General features: G+C 48.2%; 1 protein-coding gene across 6 annotated transcripts in view; it reads left to right on the forward strand.

Moving 5' to 3' along the window:
* dpp6a (dipeptidyl-peptidase 6a) overlaps positions 1–15,079 on the forward strand; it is a 142,699-nt gene that overhangs the window by 121,477 nt on the left and 6,143 nt on the right. For all 6 annotated transcript variants that reach the window (XM_049005958.1, XM_049005960.1, XM_049005956.1 and 3 more), the window contains 13 exons: positions 2,838–2,958; positions 9,473–9,627; positions 9,741–9,838; positions 9,959–10,082; positions 10,163–10,201; positions 10,518–10,625; positions 11,016–11,107; positions 11,698–11,745; positions 11,839–11,957; positions 13,354–13,401; positions 13,962–14,060; positions 14,214–14,283; positions 14,756–14,950. In XM_049005958.1, the coding sequence (XP_048861915.1) occupies positions 2,838–2,958; positions 9,473–9,627; positions 9,741–9,838; positions 9,959–10,082; positions 10,163–10,201; positions 10,518–10,625; positions 11,016–11,107; positions 11,698–11,745; positions 11,839–11,957; positions 13,354–13,401; positions 13,962–14,060; positions 14,214–14,283; positions 14,756–14,950 (1,316 nt within the window). The remainder of the gene's footprint in view (positions 1–2,837; positions 2,959–9,472; positions 9,628–9,740; positions 9,839–9,958; positions 10,083–10,162; positions 10,202–10,517; positions 10,626–11,015; positions 11,108–11,697; positions 11,746–11,838; positions 11,958–13,353; positions 13,402–13,961; positions 14,061–14,213; positions 14,284–14,755; positions 14,951–15,079) is intronic.

The raw sequence follows: 15,079 nt of genomic DNA on the forward strand, positions 1-15,079 counted from the left end.
CAGGGATAAAAAAATCTAAATTTTAAGTGGTATTATTATTCGGTCTGAAACCTATGAAAACATGTTTGTAAATCCTATATATTTTTCTTAGGTTAATTTTAAATACAACAGGTGGATTCAAGTTCATGCTTCTCACCTCAAGCCAATACAATAAAAATAATTAAATGGTCTGTAAAGAACCTCAAGATAATAAGAATGAAAGATAAACATCTTCTTGGCATTTTCATGGAAGCTGTAATTATACGTTACATCATTTGCATGGATTACTAAACAAAAAAAAAACAGAAATAGCACATTACTTGGAACTAAGATGTTGTTGAATTTGCATAATATAATTGTGTTTAATGTCCTCTTTGTTCTTCACTGTCGTTTGAATTTAATTGGATTGTTGCAATCTTCTAAAAGTCTTCAGCTTTAAGGTTTTTGGGACGGTAAAGGTGGGAGGGGCTTACACGTGGGCTCGGGGGTTTCAGTCCTACTAGCCCGTAGGTCACCCTGCCAGACACATCTTGTCATGGAGATCTGCCCAGATCAAGGCCACACCCCTTTTCCGACACCCAGTCACTCAGTGGGAATCTGGCAGCGTTCGCTCAGATCAAATGACTGTGATCCACTTCTGTGTGTTCCACATGTCCCAGATGGTTGTGGGGCTGTGAAAATGAAAATCATACATGTATGCGGGGGCCCTGCCTTCTAGGGTCACTTCTGTGGGGCTGGACGAGACAAGGGAACTTGCCTTAGGGTGGTCATCCTTGAAAACTGTGACATAACAACAGCCATGAGCTCAGAGCATCCACTCCCCACCCCAGCTGAACCAAGCATTTTGGCGTCACGCCTTTCCTGGCAGGTTGACAGATGCCATGTGCTCCTTTAAATGCAGCTCTGGCCCCAACCATGATGGAACCAGGAAGATGGGGAAATGGGGCTACTGCTGTGCAGCATGCTCTCCTAGCTGTCCTGCAATGTGTTTGATGTTTGATGTTTGATGTTTCCAGCTCCCCATCACTTCATGTGTTAGCAGTCTGGAGTGTACTCACTTTCCATGTGGAAAGTAAACATCCTCTCAGTGTGTTTCCTTTCTTCCTGCCCTGCTCATTTTTTTTTGTATATACAGCATGAGAGTAACCTTGCATTTAGAATACTGTTCATGCAGTCACTTTTTACCTTTTTTGCTTCCCTCTAAATAATATAGTGACTTTCAGATTAATATTCTGGTGGAGGCGCTGTTCCCAGGCTGTTGTGTTTAATCTTTAAAGCATTATGTTTCTAAAATGGCACGATGTCAAACCTGACTCAGTGAAACAGTTCACTCCGAATGTTTTCTGCAGGACTCCCTGATGCTGTGTTGTGCTGTATTGGCAGAAATAAATAAAATATTAGCAAATTATTTTTCCTGCTTAAGTCTGTACTTTCTTAGGTCTGAAAGGCTGTGGATACATATATTTCATGTTTGCTTGTTCATATCTGTCTGTCTGCTTCTTGAATTGTTTTCATAATTCAGGTTTCTTTTTTCCTCCCACTTCCCCTGTATCTGGGATAACCCTTTGGTAATGCTCCATGACCTCCCAGCAGTGGCTGAACTAGCCTGGTTCACAGGCCGTTTAGACCTCCTTCCCATGCCGCTAAGAGCTCCTGCTCTGCCACGGAGATTTCTTGTCTGTGCTGTATATGACTTTTTACGAGTGGTGGCCAGCTGTCTTCCCCGGATGTGGCTGTCAGTATGTTTCACACTGGAAGAAAAGTGGCATCTTATCACTAATGTGCTTATGTTGTTTTATGACAATGTGCCAGGCCTGGTTACAGATGTTGTAGCATGTAGGATCTTCAGCAGTGTGTCAGTGATTGTGGGCAACTGTACCTCGTCATGTCTGTTATCATGGGTGCCTCTCCCTCATCCCGTCTGTGATCGCAAGCGTCTATTCCGCATCATGGCAGTTATCGTGGGTGTCTCTTCCTCGTCATGTGGATTATCAGGGGTACCTGTCCCTCATCCTGTCTGTGATCACAAGCGTCTGTTCCGCATCATGGCAGTGATTGTGGGTGTCTGTTCCTCATCATGTTGGTTATCATGGGTGCCTGTCCCTCATCCTGTCTGTGATCACAAGCGTCTATTCCGCATCATGGCGGTGATTGTGGGTGTCTGTTCCTCGTCATGTTAGTGGTTGCGGATGTCTGGTCAACATCCTGACAGTGATCGTGAGCATTTGTTCTTCATGTTGTGGATGATCGTGGGTGTCTACTCCATGTTATGTTAGCGTCTGTTCTGCATTCCATCCTGTTGGGGATCATGTGTGTCTGTTCCTGATTCTCTCGGTGATCGTGGAGGACTCTTCCTCATACTGTCGGTAATCATGAATGTCTGTTCCTTGTCCTGCCAGGTATTATGAGGGTCTGTTTCTGATTGTCTGTGATTATGTGTGTCTCTTCCTCATCCTATTAGTGATAGCAGGTGCCTGTTTCTTGTCCTGCTGGTGATTACAGATGTAGGTTTCTTGTGGTACCTCCTGTCAGTTAACTTATTTTTTTATTCCACTGGAGTCCGACTGATGGCCTCTGCTTCTCATAAATTATTTTGGTGCAGAGTCGCATTGGTGCTGCAGTAACTCCCTACGGTAATCTCTCATCATTAAAATGCAAACTAATTACATTTCTATGCTTCAGTGTCATTTTTACTGGAAATAAAACATCTTTTAACAGTTGGGGGAAAAACTTTCAGTCTAATAAGATGTTTTTTTCCATCTTTCTGTGAACCACATCATCAGCATCACTAATCCCATACCATATATGTGGATATTGATTAAGTGAATATTTCATGCTCCTCGTTCTCTCCTCCATAGATCTTCATATTTGAGAATAATATCTACTACCGGGCAACTGTGGAAAGCCGGTCAATACGCCTGGTGTCGTCAGGAAGGGAAGGAGTGGTCTTTAATGGCCTGAGTGACTGGCTTTATGAAGGTAAGAGGAATATTAACCAGGTTGTGTGTCTTTTATGAAAGTTTGTTCATTTTCTGAAGGTCCACACAGCAGCCGGACAGATGAAGATGAAGGGCATGCTTGTCTGTTATGGTTGTTGCTGGTTTTGGTTGTGGTGTGTGCTGCTTGTTGCGGTTTCTGTGTTTGGTTGCCATTCGTTTTGGTTTTTGTTGTTATGGCCATTTGTGTGGTTGTTGGTTAGAGCTGTTTGCTTGTTTTGGTTTCAGGTTTTATTGGTGTTTTGGTTTTTATAGTTGTTGATGCTTGTTGTAGTTTTGGCTGTTGTAGTTTCTGCTTGTTCTGAATCCAGTTTTTGGTTGTTATATTGGCGACTTGTTGTGGTTGTTAATGATGCTGTTTCTTTTTTTGGTATCAGTTTAAACGGTTGTTGCTGCTTGATTTGATTCCAGTTTTTGGTTGTTACGGTTGTTGCCGGTAGTGGTTATTAGGTGTTTTGCAGATCATTGCGTTTGTCGATGGGACCCTTTAACCTTTACCATGCAGTCAGTGCAGCTTGGTAGATAGATCTTCAGAGCCTTTGCTCCATGAGGGACACCTCTCGACAGCCGTGATATAATCAGATCAGAGACTCAATGTCCCAGTTGGCAGGAGTGATGTCCCCTCGTGCAGGGGGAAGTGGAACAGGAGAGGGGCTGGTATTGATTTGGGTGGGATGGATGCTGGTGCAGGGTGGACTCTGGCAGACGCCTTAAATCAGTACTTGACATTAGTCCAACATGTAGCAGGTGGTCAGGCTGGTGACATATCAGGGAGACAGGGGATGGAGCCACAGCTTAACAGAAAGATCCGACAGAGATTACCACTAATAGTTACATATATATATAGGACCACAAATATTACAAACTAACATAAATGAGGCAGACACTCCAGCCACAGACTACTGTGTATTCTGGACAAGACTCCATTTGATATGTTCCCTGAAGAGCATAGAGCATTTGAGATGGTTGGGTGGTTGAATGTGAGTATGGCCAGGCTAAGAGATGCCAAACTCTAAGGAAACCTTAGTTTATTGGAACCCAAAATCAACCGAAGCATGCAGGTATAAATACAGTTTTTATGGCTATTAAAGTGAAATTTACTGCTGTGCAAAAATCTGTTTTTGTTTTTCTTTTTCTTTTTTGCCAGGTTCGAGATTAATGCTGCTCTGACCATTTAGACACATATTACAAAGAGCTTGTTTTGAAAACCAGCAATTAGACAGTTATCATTAGGAAGGGGGGGAGTGTCGTCCATTCTAAATGTTTATGGCTTTCCACGGGTGACATTTTTAGGAAATGGCGGCATGCAAATTAGAAAAGGCACGGACAACAAAGGCAGCTGCGAACACTCCGGACGGGAGCCGGAACTCGTTAATGTGCGGCGCTGCTTCCCGTGCCTGTCAAATGCGCGGTCTCTCACTATAATCATGAATATTAATGAGCAGATAAGCATTCTGGCTCTGCGTGATTGGCAGCTACAGCCACCCTGTTGGTATCTGAGTGCCTGGAATGAGACCTAAACAAGCAACGGACTTTCTGCTGATGAATATTCATAGGTGTCTGTCTTCGGCAAAACTCATACTCTGGCTTTTTTTTTGTTCCCTGCAACTTTTGTTTGTAAGTACGGAAGCCTTTGTGCTGAGTCTAATGGGCAAATACAATGAAGGACGATCTTTGATTCGAAGCCACATGTTGTCGATGTCACACAGAGCAGGGCCCCCCCAAGGGACTTGTAAGGTTATGTTGTGTTTTTGCAGATTAACCAGAATCACTGTCCAGGGAAGCCATCCGAGTCTGAAACGAAGTGTAACTGAGATCTGTATATGAAGGTGTTTTTGAAGATGCAGGCCTTTGTGCCGGGAGCATCAGGGAGCCTCTAAACCCAAAGCTTCCTGCTTGGCTTTGTGTCGTACCTGAACAAAGGAGACGATCTCAGTTCCAGGGTCGACACAACCCTCCGCCCTATGGGGGCCACCGTGGGCACCCGCCCTTTTATCCACTCGGGGTCTGTTCAGGTATTGAAGTTGATGTCTGAGGACAAGAGAGTGAAACTAGAGCGTGCCTGGTGAGGACAGATAATATTCAGCGCAGAGTATTTCGGCACACATCGATCTGCTTTCCCTGCACATCCCACACTGATGAGACTGACTCCCGACCTAGACCGAGGAAAACAAAGTGAGCATTTCCTGTTTTAATCGCAGTTTCTCATGACACGTGTGCACCGGGAGATGGATGATGTTGGCATTCAGCACGCTGCTTGTCAAAAGCATGTGAAAGATATAAACAGACTGGCCCTCAGTAAATGATGCCCCCCCCCACCCCCAAAGGAGCAAACTCTTACACTTTTCAAACACTAGATCCATAACTCTTATGCACCATCTTACCCTTTTTTTGCTCAATGAAGTCTGTGCTTCATAGCACTTTCTCTAGCTTGTTTTATTCTGAAGTAATAAATGAATAAATTAGAGATGCACCGATCTCATATTTGGATCTGTATCAGCGCCGATCCAGACCTATTAGACGGATCGGGTATCGACCATACGTGACCGATCCACGACCCATACTTATTTATTTAGATTTAGACATTTAAAACAAGATATACACACGAGGTGGAACATCCATCCATCCATTTTCCAAACCACTTATCCTACTGGGTCGCGGGGGGTCCAGAGCCTATCCCGGAAGCAATGGGCACGAGGCAGGGAACAACCCAGGATGGGGGGCCAGCCCATCGCAGGGCACACTCACACACCATTCACTCACACATGCACATCTACAGGCAATTTAGCAACTCCAATTAGCCTCAGCATGTTTTTGGATTGTGGGGGGAAACCGGAGAATCCGGAGGAAACCCCACAACGACATGGGGAAAACATGCAAATTCCACACACGTGTGACCCAGGCGGAGACTCGAACCCAGGTCCCAGAGGTGTGAGGCAACAGTGCTAACCACTGCACCACCATGCCACCCCACAAGGTGGAACAGTTACATTAAAATATTATATAGTGAAATATATAGTATAAAGAGCTCTTATATCGGAATCTGTATCGGTACCGGCAGTTGTGTATCGGAATCGGTTCGGAACTGAAAAAAATGTGGATCGGCCGTTCTTGAGAATAAATCTCTACGCGTCTATCCATTTATGCATTCAGCAGTCAGTCTTAGTTCCACATATCCTTGTGAGGGCTTGCAGTGTGGATGGATGCATGTATAAATGCTTGCTGCCTCACTCAGATGACCTTGTACATGCATCTAACAGCAAAATGGATAGAGAGGCCAACTCCATGACTTTGGAGCTGACCAGTAAACCAGCTTAAAAGGGGGCGGTCAGCATAGCATTCATATCTTTTTTTAAACATATATTTTAGTTGTAAGCATTCGGGCTTGTAGTCTGGAGTTTACATTTTGTTTATAGACTAACTATGCGTGTGTGTGTGTGTGTGTGTGTGTGTGTGTGTGTATATATGCATAGTTCAAATATCAGTTTATTCTTCTTTAGGTAAGACTGTAAAAAGTGAGATGTGACGTTTACCAGCTCTGGGCTTATTAGTGTCATTTTGCCTAAATGATTCTGGGAGCCTTTGGTCACGGTTCAGGTTGCATGCCGGGCCAGCCCGCTCAATGAGCTCGATGGCGCCCCCATTTTGCAGCTGGCTGGAACAGGGTAACTGTAGAGGGCACGCGATGACTGACACTTTAGGGAAATTTGGTCTAACCCACTTTTCGACCAAAGAGATGAAGCATCCTGTGGGGGGGCGCTGCACCTAAAAAAGACAAGGCATCCGGCGTGGCTTGCAACCTTCCCCTCTCATTAGTAGCGCCTGGTTAGACTGAAACTAGGGTAGATCTCTGCTACCACCTGGTGGACAATTAAGGAAATGGGATTTTGTGGCTGAAGTTGGTTTTCCCCCAGTGGACCATGTTTTAATAATATGCAACCTTCATCATAATTGCTATATTTATGTAGGTCTGCCTCATTACCATTGATATATGTGTTATAAGGTTAGGGAGCCAGCAGTCAGCATATTTTCATTGCTGTCTGATTCCTGATTAGTTTTGGTTGTTACTTGCTTATGGATCTGGCCTCACCTGGCCTTCAGAGTATAGATTTGGACCCAGCTGCACCAGGAAAGAGAGCTGAAGTTCATGTGTCCCTTTACCCCCCACTGCCACGTATTGCCACTGTCCTGACCGAAAGGAACCCAGGGCCAGTGGGGGGGTTATGAAAATGCCGCTGCTCTCAGCCACATCGACGGGCCGCGTTAATTAGGAAATATATCACTGTCTGGCAGGGGGGCCTGAATGCTCTCCACAGGAAGACCAAATTAAAATTTGACATTTAGCAGCGGGGGGTGGGTGCAAGTATAGGCGTGAGGACCAGACTGGAGGGCCTCCCCTCTCACTGGTGCTTCTGGAAGGTTCCAACGCATTGCTACTGCACGCATGGGTGCTTCTCCGCCGGACAGGCAGGCATCCAGTGATGTGGGACGACAGTCATTAATCCATTAGGTGCATTTGTGGGGTTTGCTAATGTACCAGAACATGTTTTTTTTTTAAAAAATAACCCAAAAACAATTCAGAAGGGACAAAATCATTAAATGGTAAACAAACCTAATCATCACATTACGTGTGGAGGGTAATGGCTGTTTGAGCATGACATCGCCTCACATCCTCATTGGCTACATTAATGGCAGGTAACGTCTTCCAGATGTTAACGACAAAGTTGCAAACGAACACTGCACTTCTAAAGCCGCGGTGTTTGGCATAACAAATTGCCTCTAATGGATTTCAATACTTTTTCGAGGTAATTAAGCTGCCTGTTGGCTTAAGATGTTTATTTCCCATGTGGCTGTCTGATCACAGTACTGAAAACTGGAAGAGTAATTGACAAACCGAGTGCAGGTACAGGGATGGAGCTCAGTAAGCTAGTGGTCTTCTCCCACGTCCAGAAGGTTCAAACCCCATGGCTGGCAGAAAAAATTACCATAGGACCCTTGACCAAGGCCCTTAACCCTAAATAGATGCAGACTGACTTGATTCTTTGACCCCAAGCTTTATACCAGGGGTCTCCAACTCCAGTCCTGGAGAGCTACCGTCCAGTAGGTTTTCTATCCTACTTGGCTTCTGATGAGCCACACCTGTTCCTGATATTTACCTGAGAAGCCAGGTAGGATAGAAAACCTACTGGATGGTAGCCCTCCAGGACCGGAGTTGGAGACCCCTGCTTTATACTTTCCTTTGGACAAAAGCATCTATCAAATAAGTAAACGTAAATGTACAATGTCAGGTTCTTTAATGAGTCATTCAAGGACATGATGACATCACAGAGGGCCGAGATTCCCCCCCCCCCCCCCCCAGCCCAAAACACATGGAGTATTTCAGGTTAGGGTTTAATCAGGGCTGCCGCATCCCCTGTAGGGCATGGCAGCATGAATCCCGAGCTCTGGTGTGTTCTGGGGAATCACTATTAACGCAGTGCATCTGAAGACCCTGCGCACGAGTCTCCAGCCAAGAAACACATTGCCGTCTGAATCTCGGTGGCGAGCTGGGGGAATCAGTCCAATTACAAAGCAGCACAGTGATTGATGGCTCCCCACTTCCAAGCGAAATGAAATAAAACGGAAGCCAGTCATCTGTGCCATTTAGCCCCAGCTGATTCTCCAGGCTCCGCTTACTTGGCCGACATCCGGGGTGGGGTGCTGCACCTTATCTCCCGGTGTCTTGGTGACCCCTACCTCCATAAGTGTGCAGCATTCAGCAGTGGGTCTGACATATCCACACGTAGCGGCATGGTCGTTCCCGCAAGCCGTAATCACCGCCGACATTCACACTGCGAATCGTTCTTCCGCAGGCCAGTCCTGATCCAGCTTCGGGGAGCCGGCTAATCAGGCCCTCGGGCTCCCCTGAGTGCTTTTCTGCCGTGACTGCCGACATCTAGTTGTTCATAAGGCTAAGTCATGCAGGTTAAGTACAGTAAGTGTCAGGTTAGAAGTGAGTAGCCAGAGCCAGTGCGCCACCTGCTGGACGGCAGTCAGGTATATTTCCCACGCAGATAATTAGTGAGCTCTGTAAGTGGCCGGTGCCTCTCGAGATGCTTCTGTACTCGTTCTTTTGTCTCTCCCCCATCGCTCTTTTCTTCGCCTACATCGAATAAGCTGACCGTCTTCTGTGCTGGTGAGCTCTGCGGATCCTTTTAGTTGATGTTCAGTTTAGCAACTTCGTGCCGACCCCCACAGGCCCGATTTCCCCCACCCCCACAAAGAAGAACGCTGTCAGGTCCATATTGCCCTGCTTTAATGGGATCGTTAGCAGACCCTGTTGTGATCCTCCTGCGTCTCCTGCACATAATTTCCTCCTAGAACAGGATGGATCACGTACTGGATGTTTGTTGCCTAAATCCCCAGGATGGAGATCGTCACACAGCTCATCTCCACAGCACCCAGCTTTGCAATGTGGAGTAACGTGCCTTTTAAATAATTCACTTTCTCCCTTCCAGAGGAGATCTTTCAAACCCACATCGCCCACTGGTGGTCTCCAGATGGTGCCAGGTTAGCATACGCCACCATCAATGACACGCTCGTCCCCAAGATGGAGATCCCCATGTACACGGGCTCTCTCTACCCCATGGGAAAAGAATTCCATTACACTAAAGTAAGTTAGCTGGGAAAGAGGCAGAGCCTAGCCCCTTGGAGTGACAGGAGAATGCATGTGTGCGCTGGGCTGGGTTCCTGCTTCTGTCCCCTTACCTTCTCTGTGCTCTGTAGGCCGGGGAGGAGAATCCGCAGATCCAGCTGTACGTGGTGAACCTGAATGGCCCGCTGCACACCATGGAGATGAGAAGGCCCGAGGACCCCAGGATAGGGTGGGCAGCAGGCAGCACAAGAAGCCGTGGCTGCCGATTGGCCGCACTCGCTGGCATTTATCACAGTGCGTCCAGTGTCATTTTCCGGCGTGGCAAAATAACGGCTGAATATTTTGACAGGGATTACTACGTTACCATGGTGAAATGGGCCACCAGCACCAAGCTGGCCGCCAATTGGCTGAACCGGGCCCAGAATGCTTCCATACTGACTCTGTGTGAGGCCACCACCGGCGTCTGCACCAAGGTAACCGGGATGCCCGCGGCGTGCATGCATGCCAGCGTGCTAACAGCACTGATTAACACGAACATTAACCTTCCTTCCAGAAACACGAAGACGAGAGTGACGGCTGGCTGCACAGACAGGTGAGCGGGGCACTTTGTAGACACCATCAGTTCAAATCCCACCCTGGTAAAGGGCAGAGATCAAAATACCTTTATCACGGAGGTGGAGAAATGTGCAAAGTCACCCAGTTTCCCATAGTAAATATAACATTTCAGTGTTCCACGTACACTTTAAATAGTTTTCATGTCATTAGTTTGCATTTAGACTGATTTAATAAGTCTGCATTGATCTAATGGAGTATGAATGAAGTGAATGTCACGCTCCGGCAGTGTTGGTCATTTCCTGAGAAGTATGTCACTTCCTGTGAAGTATGTCACTTCCTGTGTTCTCTGACAGAACGAAGCCCCGCTGTTTTCCAAAGACGGCCACAAGCTGTTCTTTACCCGGGCGGTTTTCCAAGGCGGGATGGGCAAGTTCTTCCACATCGCCATGTCGTCTTCACGGGTGAGCTCCCCCCCGCCCCCACCCTGCGGCCGAGCATGAAGTGGGAGGCGGGTCACGTTGATTCATACCGTCACTATGGCAGCTGCAGTTGCCCAGGGAGATGTTTCTGAAGTTCCACGTCTCCGGCTGCATGATTATGATCATTCTCCCCTTAACTGGGCTGGATAGTAGCGCCCCCACAAGGGCAGATTGGCTGGTTTGCTATGCAAACCCTTCAGGACTTTTACCGTCTGGAGTAAATCCTTAGTTACTCCACTGACGCCACCCAGAGTTCCCGCCCAGTCGCCCAGATTCCCAGTCGGTGGGTTCCCTAATTGATCCTTACACGCGCATTGGTGCCACGCCCCAGCGAGGGACACAACTCACTCATGTTGCATTTCTTCTCTCAAGCCCAACGCCACCACCGATAATCTGCAGTTCATTACCTCGGGTGACTGGGACGTGACCGAGATCCTGGCCTACAGCGAGGAACGTCAGGTCGTGTGAGTATCTGCGAGGCCGTGGAGCAGGACGGTGTATCTGGGTGGCAGATGGGGGGAGGGGGAGGGGTGTAACTGTGAGGGCCCCCCAGGAGGAACATCTGACACATTTAAAATGGTTTTATGCAGTGTGAATGCTAAGGCCTCAGAGAAATTTCCAGACCCTTCCTTTGCTATCCAGATGCAGTGTGGGTGTTTATTCCGCTGTACCTCAGAGACCTCCCATGCTCCTCACACAGCTACTCTTGTCCTTTGTGGTTACCTTGGGTAATGGTGATTTTTCACTCTCAATTTACAATTCAGATCCAGATTGACTGAACTTGTCACTCCTGTAGCTCTGGTGAGGGTTTCAAGATCATTATAACTGAGTTTGTGTAATTCTTAGCTTCCTAACCCTCCAGAACCATTTACATAGATTTTTGCGCTTTTGCGCAAAGCGATGTACAGGTGCAGATCAGAGATCAAGGTCAACCACTCCCTGGAATAATTGGGGGTTGAGGGCCTTACTCAGTGAATCACTCTGCCACCCCTGGGATTTGAACCGGCAACCCTCCGGTCATGTGTGAAGACTGCTCTCTGTCTGTGATTTACAGATACTTTCTGAGCACCGAGGACGACCCGAAACGGAGGCACCTGTACAGGTAAAGCCCCTGCTGATCCTGCTGCTCTCATTTGTCGTGCCCAAGGATCGCACCTAATGCCACCTCCCCCCCCCATCCCCATCCCTGTGCCAGTGCCCACACCGTCGGCCACTTCAACCGTCGCTGTCTGTCATGCGACTTCAGCAATGACTGTGGCTATGTCAGTGGCTCCTTCAGCAAGGACATGCGCTACTTCCTGCTCAACTGTAAAGGTGGGTATTCAGTATTTAATGCTCGTCTTCTACGTCTTTCAAGGGGTGCAGGCCTCTGAGGAGCAGTCAGAATGCCATGATTTACATGTGCTGTTTTGGCCGTGTTCCTGCGCTACTAATTTGCACCGTAAAGCGCAGGATGTACTGTACGCCCCCAGGACAACTAAACTGCTTTACCGCGTTATTTTTTTACTTGAATAGGTTACCCAAAGTCCCAGTTTGGAGCATCAGAACTTAAAGGTCGTGGGATAAAAAAAAATGCCCAGATCTGACAGGACAGCCGGTGGGGGGGCGGGGGGGGGCATCTGGCAGGGAGCTGCACGGACAGGGCGCTGTGCCATCGCCGTGCCGGTAGCTGGCTCAGGGTTCTCTGCCGTGACCCATGGCCATCTGGTACGCTTGACTCGCGCATGCCTCCGAGGCGATGGTGGCCTGTCTGAATACCCCGGCCATGGTTTACTTCATCTCCAATTCGGTGATCGACTCACAAGGACTGTGTTCCAGTTCTTCACCTCTTCACCCAGCTTTGGTTTATTTTTTTTATCCAATCACTTAACTTATCTGAGACCAGAAATCCACTTTCTGCATTAATGTAATCTGGTGCTGTTTAGTTTTATTGAAAGTTATTAAATTCTTGCTTTTGAAACCCAGCCCTGCTCCACCTGAATCACTGGTTTGTTTAAATTGTCCTTCCGTTAGTCAGCAGTGTGAGGCTTTTACTCCCAGGAGCCCAGTCCATGCAGAGGCAGCAGGAGCTGCCAGCTTCCTCTCGCAAATCCGGAAGGTTTTGTGAGATTACAGAGGAGTTAAAAGGAAATGCGGAATCAGCAGTGAAGGGAGACAACTTTCTGTGGTTCCCTGTCCCCAAGTTTATCTGAGCGCTGACCCGGTCACAGCATCCAGCACGTCCAGCAGCAGCAGCGCCCCCTTCCAGCCATCGGTGCCGTTCCAGTTTAGCTAACTGGGCACACAGGTGTGGGAGCATGTCAGGTGGTAGCTCAGGCATATTAATCAGCACAATGTGTGGATACAGCTGCGGGAGGGAGACTGTCCTGCATAACCCCCCCCCACCTCACCGACGAGGCAACTTAAACCCCCCACCCCCGACGAGGCAGTGTTACCCCTGAACAAGACTGCATCACCCACACACACACACACACACCCATTACATCACTGACGAGGGTCCTTTTCCCCCAGTATAAATATTTTTCACTAAACAAAAAATGTAAGTTGGATGACCCAAAATCACAGCTGTCCCCAAAAAATGCTGATCAGGTAATAGAGGCCATGGTGGGGGGGGGGGGGGGGGAGTAGACATGCTGCTTTCAGAGTTTTGCTGTTTGTTAAGGAGGAATGAAAGACCCAGCATTTTTAAAGGCTTATTTCTTCTTCCCAGGCCCTGGAGTCCCCTTTTCCACTGCGTACAGCACCGACGAGAAGGAAAGTGAGTGTTCTGACCTCCTGCAGTGTGACCGTCTCAGCCATCACGTGTCTGGCTTATAGAAGGATCCGGAATGCTTATAAGAGCACTTAAGTTCATCCAGCTCCGTTTATGAATGATATCTTTTTGGTGTATTATGCCCTGGGGTAAAGAGTGCAATAAGAGCAGTAATGCCCGGAACTTGGGGGGGTTCCTCGCCACCCGCAGTCCACATTCCACTCTTTAGGGCCATTTCTCAACCTCTTGAGCACCTCGTCTCGCTGGTCTTTGATCGGAAATCTCCCTATTCTTAAGAGTGGTCAGATTGAGCATTTATGGCTCGCTGTTCCCACAGTGCTGGCAGTGAAAGGGGCCTTAAATTTAGGTTTTACTCGGGAAACAAATTCAGTTTAATGGAAGTATTACTCAACCGGCAGCCTCCTTGCAGCATGTGAGTCTGGGAGTGTTGACCGGGTGATGAAAGAACCTTGTCTTACCCTAAGTTAACTGCCCCTTGTTGATGACCTGTTATGCAGACTAGTTTTAGTTTGTTTCTTGTCCTGAACAGCAGCCTTTCTTCACAGAAGTCGTCGACCTGGAGATGAATGAGGACTTGCGGAACACTCTGGAATCCATGCAGATGCCTAAAACGGAGTACAAGGAAATAACTATTGAGGACTACAGTACGTGACCCTCCTTACTGAGAATCCACTGTGCGGGTGCCAGGTCTTTAGATGTGCCGTAAGCTAGCTGATGAGTGTCTAGAAGTGTTTACCGGGATACGCGCACACTTACCAGGGTACAGGCTGATTGTTGTCGGCTGTTGTTGTCTCCAGGCCTGACGATGCAGATCCTGAAACCGGCCGGCTTCCTGGACACAGCTCATTACCCGCTGCTGCTCCTGGTGTGAGTGTCTTATCGTTATGCTGCAGTGTGAAAATGGGGCCGTCGCTCCTGTCACTCAGCACCGATCCCCTCCAATCGGACCCCTGCGAACGCCAATCAGCCACCACTTCTCCCGGCCCGCGGACTCTCCTCCACCTTCCTCTGGAGAGCGTTACTGTGGCAATGCGGATAGATCTGTTAATCACGCAGCCGTAATCACGCAGCTAATCAGGCTGACGCCAGCGCTTCCCTGCTTCCGTAAGCTCGGTGATTAGTTTGCGGAGGAAAGCAGTTCCTGTTAATTAATTTTGGTCTCATCTCCTGGTGCACTGCGCATTCAGAATAATGTCACATCAGGGGCTGGGGGGTAACCATTAATATGACTGGGGGAAGCAGGCAGTCGGTATGGTGCGGACAGATACTTGTGGAGATGGGAATGAAAGGGCCCAGATTAGCATGACAGCTCACTGGTACCCCCCACACCCCCGCACAGGGATGGCACACCCGGGGGGCAGACGGTCAGCGAGCTCTTCCAGGTGGACTGGGCCACCGTGCTGGTGAGCAGCTTTGGCAGCGTGGTGGTCCGCTTCGATGGCCGCGGCAGCGGATACAGGGGCTCCTACCTGCTACATAAGGTGCAACGCAGGCTGGGGGTGTTCGAGGAGAAGGACCAGCAGGAGGCGCTCAGGTGTGTGCAGGGGCTGAAGCTTGCAGGGGCGGAGCCTGGATCACCTTACTTATTGTCTTGCTCTACTTTTCCTGGGACCAGTAATTCGGCTGATGGATAATGGATACTGACGTGAACATCCAATGAGAA

The sequence above is a fragment of the Brienomyrus brachyistius genome, chromosome 1, assembly GCF_023856365.1.
Source record: "Brienomyrus brachyistius isolate T26 chromosome 1, BBRACH_0.4, whole genome shotgun sequence".
Lineage (NCBI taxonomy): Eukaryota > Metazoa > Chordata > Actinopteri > Osteoglossiformes > Mormyridae > Brienomyrus > Brienomyrus brachyistius.